The sequence below is a fragment of the Musa acuminata genome, chromosome BXJ1-9 (genome assembly GCF_036884655.1).
Source record: "Musa acuminata AAA Group cultivar baxijiao chromosome BXJ1-9, Cavendish_Baxijiao_AAA, whole genome shotgun sequence".
In the NCBI taxonomy this organism is placed as follows: Eukaryota; Viridiplantae; Streptophyta; class Magnoliopsida; order Zingiberales; family Musaceae; genus Musa; species Musa acuminata.
Genome location: NC_088335.1, coordinates 44,761,254 through 44,784,953, shown reverse-complemented (window position 1 = coordinate 44,784,953; position 23,700 = coordinate 44,761,254). Strand labels below are relative to the sequence as shown.

The window sequence follows — 23,700 nt, the reverse complement described above, 5'->3', positions numbered from 1 at the left end:
GAGGAATACCTAATCCCTTTACCAACAAGCACTTATTTTTAGTGGTACAGTGATCATAAGTTTACGTGTCGAATAGAACCAATGGGCTTTCTCAAAATCAAGTCAAAGTACCTCATGTTCTTGACAATGGCTAGAAGTTGGCTATGTTAGAGTGTCTCCAGTCCAATATGGCACAGATGCTTAGTTGTTGGGGCCAACCAAAACAAAAACGAAGAACAAACGTGTGTTCGTTGGAATTTTTGTTTTACTTCTAACATGAGAGAGAAATTCTTGCAAAGGATGAGAATATTGATCAACTGTTCAATCTAAGTGGCAATGTAAGGCAACATTAATTTAGGCTAAAATAGTAATTCTGAAAGATATGTCATTTCCGGGACTCCTCATGTCACTCAAGATGGGGTTTTGATATAAAATATCATGACTCGAGTCTGGTGGGTTAACTGATCTATCAACTTCATTTCACCCAAACCACTGATCAAAATAATGAAGTTAAAGTTAATAGTAGTTCACTCATCAGATCCATATAAATCAATCTTAGTCTTATCCACTTCTAATGTGTGACTAATCGGGATGTTACAATGACTATACATACCCTCATTCGTGATCAAAACAAGAATATATTGAACAAATTGAGACTATACTACATTGTGATGGAGCCACATTAGAACAACTAATACTCACGGAACATCTAAAAATTCAGACAAAAAGGTACTTATTTTTATTCAGTTGTTGTGGTGTCAAATGTATTACAAAAATTGTATTGAGCAGCAGGTAAGAGAAATATTCATCCTGTCTAACATCGACAGAAACATGGAACCAAGAAGCTGGAGTTACGAATCACAATGTGAAAAAAGACCATCTGCATTTGGAACCAAGAGAGTGTGCTTTTGACAAGACGAGAAGACATGGAAGCTGGAGTTACGATCACAATGTGAAAAAAGACCATCTGCATTTGGAACCAAGAAGCTGCAGTAGTTGCAAAATCTAGATATGAAGCTTCTCCAGTGAAGGTTGTTGTCTGGTAAGCATCTTCAGTTTCTGCATTTGATGCCGTAGATGAAAAATATTAGACTTGTGCTTCACAGTGAATTCAGATATAGTCCACGATAAATATGCATGCCTATTATAGCAAAATCAGTTCACAAACATAGAAAAATATGTATAGGTTAAAAGAGCCCGTGATTACTCTCATACATCCTCTGAAATCCAACTTAAACTACATAACATGACTAATGTACTTGGTAGGCTTAAGTACATAAGCAGAAGCAACATTATTAAGTGTGTGCTCTATGCATTCATAGAATTTGAAGTGTTATCAGGATCATCCACCCTATCCAAGATTGTTGTACGTGTTTTGCTTGCTGCTTATTTACCTGGCTTACCAATCTTTGAATTTTAGAGATCATCATAGTATATAGCAATTCACAGTTCTGATTACCAGACCTGTGCTGGTACATGGAATATTAGAGATCATCATAGCATATGAATCCTATTTTGTAGATTTAATCACACCTTAATTTTCTAAAAACTCCTTACCGATAAAGACAAAAAAATTGCTGATTAATTCCTAGTCAACGAGGAACTCTCAACTATTAAATTGCAGAAACCAACTATAGGTATATTTTGACAAAATCTGAAAGCTGACCACTAGGCGAAAAGATATAGGAGTATGGTTAAGATAGAAAAGGGAAGGATATTACCTGTCGTACGAAAAAGTGAAATACTGTGTTTTCTTGAACAACAATTACAGCTAAAATGTCTTTTGAAGCTTACTATATAAACAAGACATAAGCACCAAAAGCTCACCGTAATAAACATGGGAGGATCATCCACACTAGAGGATCCAAGGATAACTTCCCTTTTCAGTTTTAATGTAAGCTTGTGAGCCACACGTAACTGATCAAAGCAGACAAAAAGTTTAGACAGTTATGACAAAGAATGCATATGAAGTTGGAATTTTACCTCAGATCGTGTTGCTCCACCAATAATGAATATAAAAATTCGTTGCCCCATTTTTTTGAAATCACTAGATGCATTTCGCAGTATAGAATCACTGCAGAAGCTGAATGATCAGAAACTAAAAGAAGAAAAAGTAAATTTAAGAATAAAGCATAAAATCACTTCAGGAATATTTCAAATCATAAACTTGTTTTGTTCCTTGTAAACAAAGATACCATTTTGGAGGCTAAAACATTTCCATCCATACCTTGAATACCCATCATCAGAGTTCCGAGTCTTAGCCCATGTGGCAGTCCTTCTGGATCTCATGGAGTGGGCAGGCTGAGCTGTAGATGCCCGGGCTAATGCATTATTTGATGCAGCAGGAGCAGTAGCACTTGGATCATTTATGTATGGATACTCATCCTTAGATAGTTCACCTTTGCTTAGTTTCTCAATTAGTTCCTGAAAGAAAAAGGAAAAGGAAATTCTTACAGTACAATAGGAAATGCTCCAGTGTACAACTTTAAAAAAAATTGATTTGTTTTAGGCCAATTTGTCGGTCCATTTTACTAGTTTTTTATCAGGGCAGTAGTTGTTGCTATACTTGTAAGGTGGATTGTCTTAGCTTGCAGTATTGTCTGATTGCAACATGACATGCTCAATCCGTAATAAGATTTCCAAGACCAATTTAATTTTGGGAGATATTTTGGGCATATAAAGGTTGAAGTTGACTAGAATTGATCAAATTTAATTGGAATTGGCCAGTTTTCACACATGTTAGTTGATTCAACAATCTCAAAAGAAGGAAAGAAGGGAGAAGTGGAAGGAGGGGAAGGAGAAGAGAAAATATGAGATAATAAAAGAGGAAAAAGAAAAAAAGAAAAAGAAACCTATGATTGAGATTATAAAATGAAGTAGATGCTACCACTATAATGTTTGCTATTTGTTGCAACCATCACAGTTGCCATTTGTCACAATTGTCATAATACTTATAGTCCATGTCTCATAAAATAAAGGATACATATTTAGAGAAAAAAAAGAGGTTAAAGAGTAGCCCTGAACATCTTATATAATTAGAGATGTGTCATAAAAAAAAAAACAAAATAATCACCTGGGATTCATGAATAATTAAAATGCCATGAATACTTTCATCATTTTTTTTTATTCTTTGTTTGTCTTTGTATCAGCTAATCCCTAACCTTAATAATGATTACAGATATATCAAGTATATAGTGTAGTCCATTACTTTTATTCAAATTTCTAGGTGGTGGATCTTCTGGTATCACGTATGTTATCCAATATAGTACTTGTTGCTACAGTAATATTTTTGTCCATCATAATTGATATTTAACTTTTAAGAAATAGCTGTTATTTTACTTTTAATGAATTGATTTCAATAATTTTTATTATATTTTGTACAGGTCATTTTCATTTTATTAAAAGTTATTTTATATAAATAATGAAAGTAGAAGTATTTTTCATCATATAGCAACTTTAATTTTTCATTATTAATTTTTTTAATGTTTTGGTGTTTCTGTCATATTCTATATTTTAAATTTTAAAATTATTTACATGACTAGTCCCAAGCCTTTTAGTCCGGTTCAATCGATCTTGTTTCCAACCAGGGTCTGCCGTACCGCCCGGTACGGGCGGTACGTACGGGTCCGACAGGTTTTCGGTACGCGGACTGACTGTTACTGTTCCGAGGTACTGTAGCACTGTAGCAGGTTACTGTAGCACTGTAACAGTGCTACAGTATTCGGTACACCCAGGTGTGCCGCTAGGTACACCCAGGTGTGCCGCTAGGTACACCCGGGTGTACCGCTCGGTATACCGTACCGTACCGGTACCGAGCCCAAGTCGAAATACCGGTACGGTACGGTATTGCGAACCTTGTTTCCAACTATATCATCCGTAGCTATGTTTCAATCGATCATGTCATATTCCAAAGGATATGGGAAACTATGTTGTGTGTTATGCTGAACACTACCATGCCAAATGGAAGTTTGAATGGTAATACAAAAAAGATTGTGGTTTCCACTTTCCACTTTCCAAGTTGAAAGAAGTTATAGAAGAAATGAAGCTTAGTTCCTTGTAAGTATAGACGAACAATTCCTTCGATGGAGAGTTAGCAAATTAACATTTTTTCTCTGAGATTAGATAGTTGTCCACTAGCTTGTCATAAATGAAGCATCCACAAAAGGGTTAAGTATTGTACAAAAATAAAAATAAAAATAAAAATAAAAGGCACCTCATTCTACTTTCTTTAATTTTCCTATGTTATATATCATCACACTCTTGGACTTTTCACCTCAACATTTTAACTCTCTAGCTGATATTGTCACTACAACAGCATACAGCTAATCATCTAATAAATTCAAATGAATGCTGACCATATATGACATCAGAATAGAATAAATTGGTTTCCTCTATAGATTCTAAGTGTACCTCTATCACGGGATAAAATCGTGACAGTGCCCATGTTTCCTCTTCATCATTCTTTTCCTTTCTTGCTGCTTGTTTCTTCTGATTGATGTAAAGTACAGATTTAAGCAATCAGTTACAAATTAAAAAAGAAACTACATACTACTAATAACACTTTGGAGCAATCTTACTTGTTTTCCTGTAAGAAATAACCCAGAAAAAAAATTGTAGCATGTTTTTTCTAGTCTCCAAGAACTTTACCTTCTGAACATCGAATTTAAGAGAGAAACCTGCTCCTGATGCCTTTTTGGAATCTATTTGTCCCAAGTACATCAAGTTATTTACAGCTTTCATATCGTCAGTTGATAATTTTGCCAGCTGAAATAAGAAGACAAGAAGAGCGAAAAATTTTTACCTTGGAAGCTCATCAACCTTCACAACTATTTTAGCTTAAGTTCTTATAATATATTGCACAAACAGAATAGTCAACAAAACCAACAAATAATCACCAAACATGTCACATACTAAAGAATAGGGAAAAAGGTTGGTAGCCAAGTCAAAAGAAAAAGAGATACATGTAAAATAAGATGGCTAGGTGTCCCACGAGTATGATGCTACTTATCCAAATCTATGGATCTTCCAGGATATATATCAAGAAGTTTCATTTACAGTATTCAAGAAAACTCAGAAGCCAACCTAAATGTATAAATTTCAAATAAAATATAATGAAACTGTTCCTTTGTTAATATATTTGAGGATCAAGTAAATAATTTTATAGTACACATTGTTGTAACCATTCTAAATTAGGAAGTCCACCAAGGGAAAATGTTCAATATTGTGTTGAGGATGATTATTTGCTGCACATAAAATGATGAAATTAGGCATGTCTCCAAGACCACTTCATTATAATGAGTTCTCATATGAGGAAACATCTGCCGCACCCCTGAGAACTGCTCTATCCTATATACAATTCAAAATTGCAAATATCCTATGCATCCCTAAAATTCTTAGAAATCTAACTTATATGTCTCTGCCACAGATGCCTGTTATATATTTGTTAAATGTAACCAAGGCCATTTGCTTGATAGGGCTATGGTAAGGAAACCAAGTTACTCACATGACCATTACATTCCTCCAGCAGGCCATTGTTTGCCCTCATAAGGCATAAAGTAACGATGCCAACCTCTTCCACTATGGAAACCACGAAATTAAGAATAATCATGATGAATATGCTCACTGTAACATTCAGCAACATCCACTAAAGTTTTCATGATTATCATGCTTAGTAGAGTGATCAACTTACTAACTGGAGTGATTAACACGTAGTTAGTACCCATCAACAATTGAAGTGCTAATTAGAGCAACATATGTTCAACATGTTTGCCTACACAACCCATATTCAACTCAAAAATGAAAATATGGCATCATGTTTTGATAATGTTGAGATTTGTGAATGTACTTGGTGTGCTATAAAGCAGTATCATGCATATGTCATATAGTCACAAGCTTTCTTGAGATCCTAAAAGCTAAAAAGGAATTTAAGCACTTCAGTTACTAGTGGTCCTTGAGATACAGTTCAGTTATTAGTGATCCAACAAGGGACAGATATGCAGATGGGACAAAAGTTCAAAACTGGACGGGACAAAAGTTCAAAACTGGAAGTAACATATCTAAAAAAGAATCTGTTCGGCTCTTTCCTCACCCTTCAATTTCAACTCAATCTTTCCCCACTTCTTCACCAAATATTCTCAATTTCACTATCCAAACTTCATTTGTCTCAGATCCAGGGCTAATCTCAAGGAGTTGAAGGTTCACTTCAAGAAAATTATATCATTGGTCAACCAAAAAGATAAAAACAAACACCAGATTTAAAATTACTCATTTAATTTCTTTTGAATGATGTTATATTCTTATGATTCTTTCTCCTCAAGGTCATGATTTCATGGAAATTATATGTTGGTTTCTGAAGTTTATAGATGAATGCTATACATGCTTTTATAAATAATTACAACCAAAAATTTTGTCGATCCATTTGGATCCAACCAAAATACTCGAAACCATGCTATGATCTAATTTTGATCCTTGTGGATCTAGCCTAGATGCACAAGTGAGATTGCATCAAAACCATCCAAGCTGCAAATGCTGCATTTTCTTTGATACTTGTGTACCCTGAGACGATGGAAATCAAGCTATATTTCAAAGTCATGGAAAGAAAAAGGGTCGAATCAAATCACTTTGGATAGACGGTGAACTCTTGTTCGGGTTCAATTGACATTTGAGGGTTATCATGTGACAACATCCTACACAATTAGTATCTTATTTTCTAGATTGACAATAAAGTAGAACAAAAAAATAAATAAGAGAATATTGTAAGAATCATCATCTTGCAAGAAAGAAAGAACATTATGCACAAAGAAGGAAGATAATTCTACAGAATCATTATCTTACAAGAAAGGAAGAACATCATGCACAAAGAAGGAAGATTATTTTACAAGAATATTTCGGAATCCTATCTTCTCAAAACATGACCAAATACAATGTACTCAATCATTTCAATGTGATTTTTATTTTTTTCCTTATTTGTTACTTCATTTTCCTCTAGTATTTGTGGACTATATAAAGAGGCGAAGCATTGTAATAGGATCAGCAGTCTTTGAATAAATAATAGCTTAGTTCCCATAAGTTGTGTGAGCAGTGCAAGGCCACAATCCCCCCACCCAATGTGAGTCAAAGGACTTGGAGCGAGTCTAAGATTATCTCCTACATTCATCTCCTCTCCTATCCTCAGTAATTTTGCAACAGAGATCCATAAACCAATCTCTCAACATCCAAAGTCAACTAGAAGGGTGTTAAAGCACTCCTCCTTGATGATCTTGGTATGTGATTGAACTCTAGCTTTGTTCTTTATTGCTTACATTAATATTTCTGCAAATTGGATGTTTCTTGCCTCTCTCTCTCTCTCTCTCTAGCACTTTTTCCTATTTATTGCCCACCCAACCATCTCTTTCCTTACATTAAGCATCCCCTTTAGGGTTGTTCTACATCATGAGAGGTTACTGTTCTTCATGTTGATCATAGTTGTATTCTGAGTTTAAAAGGATAAACATAGAGATGGAAGCCCAATGGATGAGGCTCCCACCAGGAGGGATCTATGGAGGGGTCAACATACAGACCCTTATCGTAGCAAGCTAGAGGCTGTTTCCATGACTCGAGGCATAGTGACCCAAGTTGCAAAGAAGAAATCTTATTTTAGTGCTAAGGCTCATACTTCAATGTGACTTTGCAACTATTCATATTATGTTGACTATAACCATGTTGTCATTTGCAAGGATAGGCATATAGCATGTGTCTCTATGGCAAATGAATTACAGCTACGCATGGATGGATTTAGTTCAACCCTACTCAAGGAAATGTATGAATAATATATATTACCACTATTTATCAGAAAATGATGCCTATCCATTTGCAACATTTTTGAAAACTAGGATAAGAAATATAAATATGGTTTCAAGAAAACTTTAAAGATTGTAACATATTTCAATGTGTCAACTCTCAGTAGCAAATTTCCTGAAAGAGATAATTAAGCTTCCATACTAATACGTGTCAAGTTACCAACTGACGGATTAGCACAATTAATAAAAGATAATTTAGTTCTTGAAACCTTCTGACCAAGCATCAGAGTCGAATATTTTTCTAAGACTAAAATATTTGTATACAGAATGATGTTTTAGAGTTTGATGTCTGACAGACTGACACAATGTGGACGGTACAAAACTCAAGGTACACATCTATATATCATGTTCATATAAAAATTGTTCAATACATACATAAACCAGAAAACATATACATCAATTCTTACAGCAAGAACATATAATCAGATCTAAAAAGAATTAGGTAAGAACATATAAAACATGTTAAGAACTTATTCAATTTCAGGAAAATGATAATACCCAGGACCAATAACTAGCAAGTATTTAGGCCTGTGGTCACGTTTAATAAAACAATATGATCAGTAAGAAACATAGCACACTTTCAACTGATTAAAGTCGTGGCTGAAGTATGTTTTGAGTAAACAAAAATTACAAAGTCACATAAAAGATTATGATGGGCCTAGGGTCATGTTTAATCAAATTAGTCGGAATCGCAGCATACTAACTGATATAAGTGGTGAGTGAAATATCTTTCGATTAATAAATATATTTTGAGCAAAAATAGCATGAAATATTACTAACCTGCATCAGCTTCATCCCCTTGTCACCTTCAAACTTCTCCGGGTAAGTGGCTGCATAAATCATCAATAACCTTAGCTTATTTTCAGGACTGGTATCCTGCAAAAAGTGAGTAAAGCATTGAATTATACTATACTGTTTGATCATATCAGTAACAGATATGTTTTGTCATCCTAATCCTCCACACAACCTGCTTTGTCCTCAGGAAACTAATTACTTCCTTTGCCCCTGCATCTCCAAAGACAAGATCTTGTTCTAACTGTCCAATTTCTCGAAGACCTGCTTCTCTAATCATCGTATTAATTTTTCCCGCAATCTGGACAAATTTAGCTAATTAGATAGAGACAGATTGGTCATCACATACATGCATGCTTCACTCAGTCAGATTCTTTCAGCATAACACTTGACATGTGACTTCCCATTCAATGGGAATTAATTACTTCATGGTAATTTCTCTCTTTGCAAATGGAAAGTAATTGTGCACAAAATAGAAAGAACAAATACTATGGTCATGACTAGGAAGAGACACACAGAGAACAGACTTACTTTTTTGTGCATCCTAACCCATTTGTCTTAAGAGATATCTAATTGTTTATTTAAATAGGTATGCACAAATACACCGATCTCTTCTGCAAAGGAGAAAGTTAATCAATTTTGTGCAGAAACCCCACATCCTTTCTAAAAAGCACTCCAGAACAACTAAACCTTTATTGCTAAATTGAAAAATGCAGAAGCAAAATTATAACTTCAGTCACATGCAAATAAATGATACGGAAACAAAAATCATAGCTTTGAATTTTCGCAAACAAAAGTAAGCAATTTTTAAACCCTTAATTTTTAGCATATTTCAGTTGTATCCTGGTTTTTTTTCATCGACATTTGATGCTCACCTTACTAACTTCCTTTCACATTGCAAAGTTCCATGCATAATTGCTCAGGTCACAGAAATAGATAGTTATTGAGATTTAAGGTGTTTTATCTACTTACTACCTTCTATTCTATCTCCACTAATTTTGCAGTTTTTTATGGCACAATTATATGCAACTGCTCCATTATTGTATGTGAAGATTGGTGTTCAACTAGATTATTACTGAAGATAACAGAGAGCCCTATCAATTAATGAAGAGATTATCTGAATCTTAAAGTTATAAAAAAACCTATTCCGACTTAGTACAAAAAAGAAAAATCCAGACCGATGGAATAGTGATCCATTTGTTGTTGAAGCTTCTAAATTGTATCTTGCATTCAAGGATAATTACGTTTTTAAGTATCATTCATCACCTATATAAGATCATGTTACCAAAAAGACTGGCCAAAAGTACTCATCAATTTCTGCATATTCTGTATGGAAACAGTAAGGTTCAACCTAAGATGTCAATTGTGGGACTATTTTACAAGATCTATACAACTAAATGGAATAACAAGAAGACCATAATGTCATTACTTGGGTCCAGCTGAAAGGTGATATTATCACCATTTAGCTACATTGTGCATAAGAATCACTTTGGTTTTGTAGCTACTACATACTTTTTCATTGTTCCTAGCCACGCACTTAGTTAGCCTTTCTATATTGGTGCATGCTAGGTCTTCTTTAAAGTTGTCAAAACTCAAAACTATCTTATTTGATTCTGGCCTTATCCTTTAAATGTTTCTGCTCAATCTTCCCATGTAGGCACTCTTTGTGAATAAATCTTGTAACACTACTCATTAATCCCAAAGATCTTTATATTGATAAAGCTAGATTTTTTATCCCACTGTTTTATAACCATCAAACACTCAAGACCATGATGATTAACTGAATTGCCAACAGGGAAGGATTATTAAGTCCCATAAAACCTAAATGGGTGTAATAAATATTTCAATTTAGATGTTAGTAAGCAAAAATAACACAGTATATTTACCTCGACATGAATAGAAAGCTTTTCCATTTGCTCATTGTATTGTGGCAAAGCTTGAACCATTTTCTGTAGATCCCTAGTTGAAATCTCACCACCATCTCTGTGTAACAAACAAAATGGTTATTAATGTATAATGGAAAACAAAAGATGCATAAAGTTAAGCTTCCTAGACCACCGTATGATAACTAAAAATTTAAGGTGCAGCCATAACCAAAGAGCTTTAATATCTCAAGGACAACCAAACTAAAGGTTACCATGTCTTCATTTGTGGCTCCGAGAATATCATAATAGAACTTCCTTAAAGATCCATTTTCAACTAGCAAAAATATCATTAATATGGAATCTCACTTCATTTCTTACCATGAGAACTACTTATTCTCAATGCTTAATGTGACCCATGGAATTCGCCATAGAACACAATAAACATGTTTTTTTCCTAATCACTTGCACTATGGTACAATACTTATTCAAAATGCTGTACTAGTAAGTGATTGATGTGAATATAATCTTACATAACAATAGATATAAAAGAAAACCTCAGGATAAAGTCTTCCCAATCACCTTGAACTTTGGTGAAGTTGTGCAGCTTTGTTCTTTGATGTGAAGTTGGACATCTTCTCATGTAACCTTTCACTTGCCTAGTATTCTTATTTGTTAGCAAGCAGCATAAATTAGCAATATCTGCTAAAAGAAATGTTGCCACTTACATCAGCTATATGAGCATGACGAAGCTCAAGCCATACGGGATCATGATCTTCCAAGACAACTTCCTTCTTTTCTACTGTTCCTGCCTTTGTTTGTGCCTGTTAATAAATAGATAATACATGAGTAATTAAGATAAATTTCTAAACAAAGAAGAACAAGATCATTCAAAAGTATATACTCCCTACAATTTATTTACCTCATATATGTATTTGTTTCCATCCATTTCAAGCAAATCGTGGCATATGGCATCATAAGTCCATTCATGTATAACAGGTGCAATCTTTCACCATTAGGCAAAATAGCAAAACATCTCATATCAAGACCATAAGTCTTTTAAGCAATCAAACATCTAGGTAATCTAATTTCATCTTGCTTGTACCTGGTCTATTGTTCGATCCACGATAAGTAACTCGCATGTCTCCTTTTGGGGAAATTCAGGGACTGTAGATTTGTACTTGGACAAACAGTTCCAGATGGCAGTAGCAAGCTTTGTGGGTACTAAATCACGCATCTTTGTCATGTCAGACTCATCAGTGCACTTGGCAGCTCGGTAGCGCACATGAGGAAACTCCTGAGAAACATGTAAATATGATAAGATGATAGCAAAATGAACATTATTATTATCAAAAGCAAATATAAATAAACTATTATCATGTGTTTCCAGGCTATCCATATTGGAACAGCTTGTGCTAAAAGATTTTATGTTAGCCTCTGGAAGAAAACAAAGCATTAACAGAAGCAATATTAGCAGAATTTCTGATGAAAAAGGATGTGGTATTGTGGCTTGCATAACTTCAAAAATTTTCATAAGAATACTACAGAATGCATGTTTCAACATAGAAAATGATATGGATTCAAAGTGGCATCACATGTGAGAGGATAGCAAATGATATGGCACATGATCGAGGAGAAAGACATCTGACAAATAGCATCTGAAAAGTAAAAAGATTGGATTCATTTAGGTCGATCACACTGACTCAATTGACATATTGAAAATCATCCCCAAAGAATCAAGTACCACCTAACAACCAAGGAAAGCTTGTAGCAATGAAATGTTGAAATAGCAAAAAGCAAATTCTATCATATGCAATAATCTACGAGGCTAATGAGATAATATTCATAGAAAATCAAAGGTCACTAGACTTGACATGATGTCATAAAAATAAGAATGGTGGCAGTTGCAGTAATCAAGAAAATTGCTTTTGTAAATTGAGATAGAATTGAAGGCCAATTTCCTCCTCAAATAGCCAAGGTTAAGAACTTGTCTGGGTATTAAAAAAGGTAAAGGTTACTTAACTGCCTTGCTGGCACAATGTAGAGACATATAATAGGGAAACAATCCACCAAAAATAACCATGAGACATCATCTAATTTGCTGAGCTTTTTGATCCATATTAGGTGAACAATTGGAAGTATATGAAGAGAAACCAATATCACCAATATGTATGAGACACAACATTGACCTTAAAGTCAGTAGCCCCAAAATCTCTAGATGCCACTTTAGTCTTTGGTTTATGTTTGGTTTTCTGATGAGTAGTTGTCATAGTTCACAAAATTGATATTGATGTCAGGCTCAAGATGAGGCAATTGGCTAAGAACATAATTCAAGATTTTGTATACTATAAGGAAAATATAAAATTTGAAGAACAGATAAAATTTAATGAAACAAAAGATATTCTATGCTAGAAAATTGTTTTACCTTCATTTTAATAATACATATTTCCAAAAAAAAAAGAAACTGATATATATATATATATATATATATATATATATATATATATATATAAGAAAAACAACAAAGAGAATATATCAAACATAGAGAAAATTGTTATGACTAACTAATATATGTTTGATAGGATCATGCAAAAGAACCAAAGATTATACTCGTATGATACAGTCTATAAAAATCTAGAATAGATCTACTCAAGTATGATTGAATGATTGAATCCACTTAGATCCTGCCAAGATTTATATAAATCTGGCTGAGATCCAGTCAAAGAATTGGCCTATGTGGTAGCAATCCACTTGGGTATGATACAGTCTATGTGGTAACAATCTAGATTACATCTGCAAAGAATTGGCCTAGACCCCTAGATTCTTACTTATCCAAAGTCCAAACCGTAATATATGGAACTTGGTTGGATCCATTAACCAAAATGTCTAAAATATAACCCTACATTTATGAAATATTGAGCATATAAGACAAGAAGACATAAGAATTGAACTTGTTATAAACTATAGGTAAATAGTTTCAACTTTGAGCTTCAAACTTAATGTTTCCTGAAAAAAAAAATAGTTTCCCAAAAATAAGCCTTTAATTGCTTGAGATTGGCCTCCAATTTGAGTGAAGTTCAGTTTGGAGATTTTGCCAATCCAAGTGCCACAACCTGGTCAAATAATACCAGTTGGTATATACCATTCTATCAGGTTTTTTTGAACACTAGTGAAGTGTATCTCAATGAAAGGAAATACTTCTAGTAGGAACCACTTGTCTTTGAGGGGAAGGAGAGCTCTATCGAGAGAATTTGGTGAATAGAAACTATTTTATTGTTGAAACTTGAAAATAATAATAGCATTGGAAGCATGCCCGAATGCTTTTAAAGCAATATTTCTGTAGGCAAGTATTCCCAAACCTTACTAGGATAAAAAAAGTTCCAAGGACTAAACCACCCTCAAATCACAGTGGTCATGGCTGTTTGAGTGCTTGTCAAATAGGCAAAGGACCCCATATGTATCTATTGTCATAAGTTAACAACTGACCATGGTTACAACAAATGAGAACATATAAAAGAAAAGCAGCAATGAGCAGTTCAACTGTCATACCTTTGAAGAAGCAAATGCAGTAGCAACCCGTACAGCCATTGTATTCAAACTATCATTATAACGAGAATTTTCAGCTTTCTCTCCAAATAACTCTTCTAAAGCCATATCTTGGTCAGTCAAAAAGGCCTACACAATGTAGCATAAGAAGATTAATAAATAAAAATGTGAAGGTGCATTTCACTCACAACTTAATACAAGAAAGTAACCAAAACTTCCTAGAAAAATTTCTCACAAGATAAGGACCATTATGACATTCATACTAGGTTTTATGATAGAAATGGGAACTACTAGAAAATGGTAACAACAAACAATTACCTGACTATCAATCGCAAAATATTCTAAGTTCATCTGCAAATGTTGAAGTGACCACAATGAAGCATAAAAAAATCAGTAAGAGCAAAAAAACATATTTTAACTTCAATTAAAAACCAAAAACCAGTCAAGCATGATATATTAGCAGTGCAGATTGACAATTGAGAATGATAACCTCTCTAAGAGCACCTATGCGGGGTAAGACGCTTGTATCATTTTTGACGTAAGCTATTAATTCCTTAGGTATAGGTGAACTGAAGAAAACATATGCCCTGAAACAGTGAATCAGATAAGTTTAAAGTAACAGAAATCTTAAAATAAATGAAGGTAATAGTAGCAGTCAAAAACTATAAAAGTGTTAGGTAACAAAAAACATACTTTTTATACAATGGACATCTTCCAGACATGTCGGACAGGAACATGATAACACTGCAAGATTCAATTATAAATATTTAGAAGCATATTTTTATTATAATGTGGAAACAGATGGCTGACCATAACAGGATTATAAAATTAATAGCATCCATGCAAACTAAAATTACAAGGGCAAAGTATAATGGTAGCATATTTCAGTTACAGTATCAATCCCCGTAGAAAGAATATTAGAAACAGACATGATTAACCGTTTGTCAAGAGCACAACAGAAGCAAAGAAAAAGGTAGAATGGTTATTTTACCCTCCAACTGAGGATATGATGCTAATCATCTTCCATGCATCATTCCCATTAGCACTGTCTTACAGTTCAAAATCTTCAATTGAGGCTGGGACCTGGGCCAGTACCCATAAGTATGACAGGGATATGGTTTACTCAAGCACGAACCTTTCACTGTAACACTTTGGCTGAACTAGCTCTTTCTTACTTTGTTGTTCACCAAATACGACACCTACAAAATCCCAGCTGGCTTATAGTTCAAACCAAGGCTTTTAATTTTGTACCATACCGATGTACCAAGCTTTACTTGGTATGGTATGGCATATCAAGCGGTACGCCCTAGCATACCGCTCGATATATGTATTTGTATATACATATGTTTATATACATATGTATATAAAAATATGTTTATATACATATGTTTACTCATAAACATATGTATTTTATATACATATGTTTATGATTAATAATTACTATAAAAATTATTTATAAAAATATCCCCTAGGTATATGTTTAAACATATATGAGTAACATATATAAAAAATTATTACCCACTTTCCATCTCGAGAGATAGAAAGGGGGTGATGGCGAAGCATGCGAGGATGCGACGGGTCGCCTCCATCCCTAGTTCGAACTCATCCCTCGCAAGGCACTCTGCAGTGCTCTTGTGACAGCCGGATCCGGCAAGCATCCAACCCAGGGTGAGCTCATCTCCCGCTCCCCCGTCGTTGTCGCCCTCAGCGACTGCGAGGAAGAAGACCAAGATGATGGCGAGAGCGAGAAAGGGAAGCAGCAGTCCAACCTAGGCCGAGATCCCTTCCTTCGCCATCAATTGCAACCTCCCCAACCACGGTGGCCATGATCCCTCCGCCCCCTACCGCATTCCGCCTGACGGAGCGCTTCTTCATGTCCTGCCACGTCCAACGAGCGACGCAGCCTCGTCTTCCTCGTCGTTGTGCTCCTTGTCCTGTCCGCTAGTTGATACCACCCGGTAGCGGGCGGTCCGTGTATTGGTCAATTGGCGGACTAGTACATACCGCCCATACTAAGCGGTACGATTCGAGATTTGAATCCCTGGTTCAAACTTCTAGGAACAAGATTTATCAGAGCTATGACCAAAAAAAAATGTATCTAGATTAAGAGTTTAAGAGAATTCATTCTCTCTCGTATTCTGTGTCTTTTATTTTTTTCTCCCTGCTTTTTTCCTTTTCTCCATTCTTTTTCTCACTTATTGTCTTTATCATGAACTTATTACATAATTTAGATGAAATAACTTTGCAGTTGTACTGGTTTTGCCTTTAAAAGAATTGATAAAACTTGCTGTTGATCTACACATACAGGCACAGATGAAAGGACATTCTTGGGCCAAAATATGGTTAGTTTGTAATAACACTGACTTAAGGAAAGTGAAAAAGGTGGGCCTATCTCCTAAGCTTCATATGAAGAGCATAATAAACTTGGCAACTGGTTTTAAACACTGGTCAGAACAGTAAATACCAACTAGTATTTGTCGATCAGTCCTGTAACAGCCCGTATAGGATGATACCAGTGGGTAATTATTTTTTACTATTTATTCTGATAATGTGGCACATAAAGGTTGGTGTACCATCTAGTTAACTGGTACCATACCAATCCGAATGGTTGCCAACACCATGCACAGGTATTTAAAAATCATGTTGCAGTTGATATAAAGAATGATTTTTGGCCAAAATGGTTATTAATAAATGAAAAATACGCTAAGATGATCAAACAGAATAAATAGCATTTCACATCTGAAGACAAAAATGAGTACCTTAATAGTTGTTGTTGATCAAGGGAGTGTACAACATTTAAAAAGGAAACAATAACAACCCAAAAGGAAAAAGGGAACCTAGCTAAAGAAATAATAATTCAGTTCCTTCTAATTGGATGATATATATATAATGAGTGCAAGAGTTATGAATAAAATGGAAAAATGGTGTGTAAATTAAGGTATGCATAAATAACTACAAATGTGGGAAGGTGTACTTGTAGAATTAACTGACATTAATAAAAACAAATAGCCATAAAGAACCTTTACTTTTCTTTTAATGGTTGAATGAAATATATAGCATCCATTGAAGGTAAAGGCTCCCTTCTCTTGTAAATATCCTCCACCACTGCAAATAAAAGTGTAGATCATCCAATTATTTAAACAATGCATATTTTTTATTGTTAGAAACTCAAATATAATTGAACTCTGGTATGTGTTAGCCACAAAAGTGCAATAGCATGTCAAAGGCCACCAAGATTCACTTGTAAAAATACCAAATGATGAGTTTTAAATAGCATTTAGATATAACAAAGCACAAATAGTTCTAAATTAGGAAACACTTAGTTTGCAGACTTTGTAGCAATAATTAGCTAGATAATAACTGAATAGGAGTTTATTTTTGGCTTCCACAACCTCTATTGATAAGAGTTAAGACACTAGCATAGTATACAACAGTCCATGCCAGTCAGCACAAACCAATCACAGAATAGAAAACGAGATATACTACACAACCTAGGTACAACACAAAGGTCTATGCAGATACCAAGACATCATGGTATGAGCCATCTAGATGGGCTAAATACAGATTACCCTCTGTAGCTACCTTTGGCATCCCGGTCCCTACACTTTAAAAAGTTGTATTGGCATCTACGAAAGTGAAACATGTAGGTCCATTTACCCTAATAACGTCAGTTTTACTGACGAAAACACGAAAATAAAGAGCAAAAAGATAGTTTTGACATTCGATGGTAGATGATGTCGATGGTGGCAGATGGCGACGTCGTTGGCGTTGACACCGACGCAATTGCTTGGCCGCCTCCAGCGATGATAAGGTCAGCTCTCACTGCGACACCACCCGCCTCGACGAGGAGTGCACCGCTGACGTCATCACTGCCTGCCCCGCGCCACTCTGCATCTGCGTCGGCGTCGGCATAGATGGTGGTGGCTGCCTCGCCACTGACTCGTTGGGCGGATCCCAACCTCGATCCGAAGCTGGAGTCGCCGGAGCTCCTACCACTCTCCCCGCTGTTGCGTTAGTTCCGACACCACCTCTCGTCGACGGCCCTTTCATCGCTCTGCATCTGCGTCGGCATTGCATATGCGTTGGCGCTAATGCAGTTGCCGAGCAATGCCGCTCTACATCTGCGTCAATGCAGATGCAAATGTCGAGTGGCCCTTTTACTGCTCGACAACTGCGTTGACGCTGATGCAGATGCAAAGCAACGAAAGAGTCGTTCGCCAAGAGGTGGTGCTGGAACTGACGCAACAACGAGAAGAGTGGTAGGAGCTCCGACAACCCCAGCTTCAAAAGTCGAGGCTAGGATCTGCCCAATGGGTCAGTGGCGAGGCGACCACCATCTTTGCCATAGATGTCGTGGCGACCACCACCATCTACGTCGACGTTGATGCAGATGCAGGTGCAGAGTGGCGCAGGACGGGCAGCGATAAGGTCAATGGTGCGCTCCTCGTGGAGGCGGGTAGCGTCGCGGTGAGAGCGGACCTTATCATCATTGGAGGCGGTCAGGCAATTGCGTCAATGTCGACGCCAACGGCTTCATCATCTACCACCACCGACGTCATCTGTCATCGAATGTTAAAACTTAAAACTATCTTTTTGCCCTTTATTTTCATGTTTTCGTTAATAAAACTGACGTCGTTAGGGTAAATGGACCTAGATATTTCACTTTTGTAACTATAGGGATGTTAATACAACTTTTTAAAGTGTAGGGATCGGAACGATAAATGTAGCTAACTACAAGAGGTAATCTGTATTTAGCCCATCTATCACAGCTTGTGAAATTCATGATACATAATTCTACCTATAATTGCAAGAAAAGCACCAACGTATTATAAAAAAAGAGTATGTTCGAGCTGAAACAACAAAAGAAGTGTAAGATAAGTTCCCAATATTTTCATAAGAAACTTGTAACCCACATGAAATTCCTTCATCTGTGATGTCGGCCATCTTACAAGAAAAAGACATGACTTTCAGGGTGAATTTGTCCATGATGAGTATCTGCAAAACAACCAACTTCTTCGGGTTATAAACAGTGACATAAAAGGGGTGAAATCATGTTAAGTGCTTCAAGATGAAGATATCATGTAGTCATAGAAGAGTGAAGCACACAAGCAACAAGTAAGAATGACTAGAAGGAATAGCACAAGTGTTGATGAAGATAATGATCTTCAAGAATATTCTTCAAAGCTTAAAACCAGAAAAGGTGCTCCAAGCATCAGATATGGAATTTTTAATTTACTGTTTCAGTAGAAGGCATTGGAGGTCAATAGAGATGCTACATATTATGATGCTATGTTCAAAGACATGCATACCTAGTAATATACATCTTCTAATTAGAAAATCTTGCATACTGTCAACACTGGATTTCTAGTTAGTAGAAATTATACCTAGAGATTTTGGTTTAGGTAAGCTGACTGAGAGCTGAAGGCAGAAAAATGCATATATGCAATGATTTGGCTTTGATCTTTTGGTGCAATGACATTATCAGCAAGCTATTTCACCAAAACAATGTGCATAGTTGATGCTATGCACCCAAGCATAAAAAATAGCTTAATCATCATGATGGAAATACAACATGAGAAAATACTATATAGTGCAACATAAACTAAATCAAGGTGAACTAGTTGGATAAAACTGTTTTACTAATTTCTCAATTTGCAGGAATTAAAATACAATAAATTTAAATAAACAAGATAATTTAATTGAATATTCTACTAATTTCTCACTTCTCATATCATGAAATGAGAGCACTTGGAAATTTTCAAATAAAACACAACTTTACAAGAGTTCACCTCTCTCCCCCTAAATGTTAAAGCATGAACGAGACTCCAGATTAATTTGAATTTTAGTTTAAGCAAGCAATAGAAAGTTCTTGGATCTTAGTGAAAAACATAAGTAGCCCTAGTGTATATAGGTTGAGTCCTTTAGTTGATAATTTCAATGCATTATGATAATATTGTGATTTAGAGAATAATAATTCAAATTTAATTAATACAAGTACTAAGCAGTATAAGAACCACAAGAACATGAGCACATAGAAGGAACAACCACTGATGACAAAAGATGAAATTAATAAAACCTTCCATGATGATTTTGAGTTGCTTGTGTCTGTTGATCGAAGCATTTCATATAACAACCCTGAGAGCAGTAGAACAAGACGTAAGATGTTTGAATAGAATAAAGTAAAATGGCGCTCACACATTAAAGTGAACAATCTCAATAGCAGCAAATAAGTTGTACCAAGAATGCAAATCTTGCACCAAAAATATTAAGTAGAAACAAGTTAGTGAAGAAACAATGATGTCAAAGGATTGTTATTGTACACAAAGAAAAGAAACATAGAGATTGAATCATTGATTATCTGTGGAAGAACATGGAGAGACAACAACACATTCATAGCAACTATCATATTCGTTAAAAGTTTAAAACTTATGTCTCTACTAGTTACATTTTCTTTCCATATATGCATATCCTCTCAAAACAACTCATCATTAAACTAAGGTGTCAAATAACTAGTGATTTTTCACATTAAAGTTTGAGCTCATTTCCTTCTTCGAAATTCTTAATCAACATAACTGAGACTTGCGAGAACTATTTCTTCAAATAAAAGAAACAACAATGTTGTTCTATTAGCAAATAACTTTGTGAAGATCTATCCTGAAAAGTTCTTGCAGATATGTAATTTGCCTGTTGAAGCAAAAAATAGTCGTATCTGTATGTACTGCTCAGCATGGGAAATGAGTACTTGTTCAATAAAGTATTGAGACACAGATCACAACCTATAGATGGTATTCCCAAGCCAATGGTGGACCACAGTATATTAACCACTGAAGGGGGGTACTGGCTGTTATTTATCCAAGATATGGTATAGCTCGATAGAGGTCAGTTACAAGCCAGTGCAAGTTCACTCTTGTTTTGGCCAACCAGTCTCAGAGCTAGCTCATTGGTTAGGTGTGGAACCTAGGTTTATCCACATAATATAATATACACCAGCTGATGAATCTAACCCAACATGCTTAACTAAAACTATACAAGGTCTGTAGCACATAATGACATGTTAGTAATATATGAAATTGATTATGCAATTACCTAAATTTAGTGCCAGCAATATCTGGAATCACCCCCTATTTAGTGCCACAACGGATATACGAGGAGATTTGAGTTTATTTATAGGGAAACTTTTAACTTGAGGTTAAGCACATTGGACCAGTGGTTCAGATGTATCAAGTTAAGAATTTAGTTGTTCCATCAGGTCAGATCATGACAAAAGATATGATGATGGATCCAAGTGGCAAAAGATTATCCATAGATAGGACTAGAGGCATATTATGGCTTAAAACCATCACTGAACTGGGCCTCACGTGCGTCGTACTATGATTTGATTCTGAGATGTGTTTAAACCTTGACAAAGACATTAAGCATAAGTGGGGAAGACTCTAACATCCAAGTTTAGTTCCATAATGAATATAAGAGAAAATTTGAATTGATTTATAAGGCTAGATAAGCCTACTACCATTGAAGACTTAAACCTTTTGAATCAATGGTGTAGGCTTATCAAGTAAATGAATCAGTTATCTCATCATACATGGTCACGACAAGTAGATCATCCTTGATATGCTTTTACATTTATTTAGTGGGTTCACATTGCTTTTGAAACTTGATATATTCTTTTTGAAATTACTGAAGCTAATATGTATTTTTCAATTGAGTTAAGATGTAGGAAATATGCTAGACTTGACAAAGTACTTGACTTATTATCATATATTGCCTTTTAATAAGATACAATGTATATATTACATTATTATGGCTCACATGATATGCATGATCATATATCAGACATGAAGTACGTGCTTTTTATTGGTCTAGTTTCATATCAAGACATGTTCCCAATGATACACTTCTAATCAAAAGTCTACTGTTGCTTGCCAACAGGCCTTATTTTACACAAGGGTTTGTCATTTCATTGCAAGTGTGTTAATAGCTTACCAGCATGGACCAGCCATATTATTCCAATTAACACACCCCTTTACCAACTGCAAGTCTGAAATGGACCAAAAATTGTCCTAGCATACCAATTTAACACTAAACGGCACATACTGATTGACATGGCAATTCTTGATTTTATTTCTTTTCTTTGTGACACTTTCTTTCAGCTTCTAACATCTTCCTAATGATCTTACACCTCCATAGGTTTGCATCTAGTCTTGAATCTATATTACGTTAGCATGTCATGTCTTCCTATATCAGCAAATAAATCTACCATCACAAGACTTAATTATTGATCCCATTCGCATGTATCACAAATCATGTCATTTCCTTCAAACTTCAGCCCGCATATCACGAACATCAATTCAATCGTTAGCTCATAATTGAAATAATGTTATAAATAACATGTTTCCGAAATGCTAATGACCAACAGGCAACACAGGATGGAAAGAATAAAGGTAACAATTAAAATGTATTCGTACACTAGCAAACAAGTGATATCATTAGCTCGAATCAAAAACCATTTCATTGCCATCAAGCTTCATCCCATACGCCATGAACATCAATTCTCCTCTCGTGACCACATGATTGAAAGAAGCAAGCAATAGATAGACAAGTTTCCAGAACTAAAAAGGTCTACAGGAAGGAAAACGGGAAGCAGGATGCACTCACGGTCACGGCTAGTCTGGCGAAAGGTCTTGTAATCGGAAGCGCGTGCGAAGTCCCATTCCGACATCGACATGGCTGGTGTCTTCGCTTACTCCTCTTGATGGCCTCTGATGTGGAAGGACGGGGACGGGGACGGGGACGAGGAGACCGTTCATGCGGGATGGGAAAGGAGAAGGGGAAGATGGGGCGAACGATGTTTATGGGAGACGGAATTGGCGCAGCGGGATTGTCGAGCATTGGAACGACTGCTACCTCCTATATGTTTGGATCCACTTGCAGAGTTTATTTGCCCCCCTTGGAAGAGAGATAAAATAGAATACCGTTCAGTCGAGCCATATTCATTTCTTAGTAGACTCATGCATGTCGACAATTGGGGCTAATTATATATTATTCTTTTATTTTATGTTTTTTATATTTTAAACAATTATATTAATATTTACATAGTCATAAAAATAAAATATCTAAATTCATTTATCCTAACGTTATCGATTCTATCAACGAAAATACGAAAATAAATGATAAAAAGATAATTTTAATATTTCAATTGGTAATAACGTACGACGTTAGTGGTAGCTGACGACAACACCGTTGAGGGCCCATGGGTGACTATTATGGATGAGAAGAACAGCGACGAGAGGTCAGAGTCATTCTACATTCACGTCGGCGTCGATGCAATTGTTGAGCAATGCTGCTTAACATTTGTATCGATGGTCCTTTCGTCGCTTAGCAATTACATCGTCGTTGATGCAAATGTAAAGTGGCACTACTCAGCATTTGCATCGATAATCCTTTTGTCACTTAGTAATTACATCGATGTCTACGTAAATACATAGCGATCCTTACATCTTGCTATCACTTTCTTCATCCATAACAGTTACTTGCGACTCCCAACAGTGTTATCGTTCGTCATCATTAATTAGAACAGTAAAATTATTTTTTTATCTTTTATTTTCATATTTATGTTGATAAGACCAATGAATTTAAGATAGATGTTTATAGGAATATCAAATAAATACTAAAAGGTATTTGAC

General features: G+C 35.5%; 1 protein-coding gene across 1 annotated transcript; it reads right to left on the bottom strand.

Annotated features, from left to right (window-relative positions):
* Positions 1-739: 739 nt before the first annotated feature.
* Positions 740-22,980, bottom strand: LOC135593731 (SNARE-interacting protein KEULE-like). Its single transcript, XM_065083983.1, has 21 exons — positions 22,673-22,980; positions 20,094-20,152; positions 18,931-19,012; positions 17,044-17,122; positions 14,711-14,761; positions 14,508-14,604; positions 14,336-14,368; positions 14,021-14,146; positions 11,577-11,768; positions 11,394-11,477; positions 11,200-11,295; positions 11,054-11,130; positions 10,496-10,592; positions 8,785-8,910; positions 8,598-8,693; positions 4,627-4,743; positions 4,390-4,467; positions 2,207-2,403; positions 1,963-2,053; positions 1,807-1,896; positions 740-1,038 (listed from the first exon to the last, which is right to left on the bottom strand). Exons 1-21 carry the CDS (start codon positions 22,740-22,742, stop codon positions 985-987), a joined length of 1,992 nt encoding a protein of 663 aa, XP_064940055.1. The 5' UTR covers positions 22,743-22,980; the 3' UTR covers positions 740-984.
* Positions 22,981-23,700: the final 720 nt, after the last annotated feature.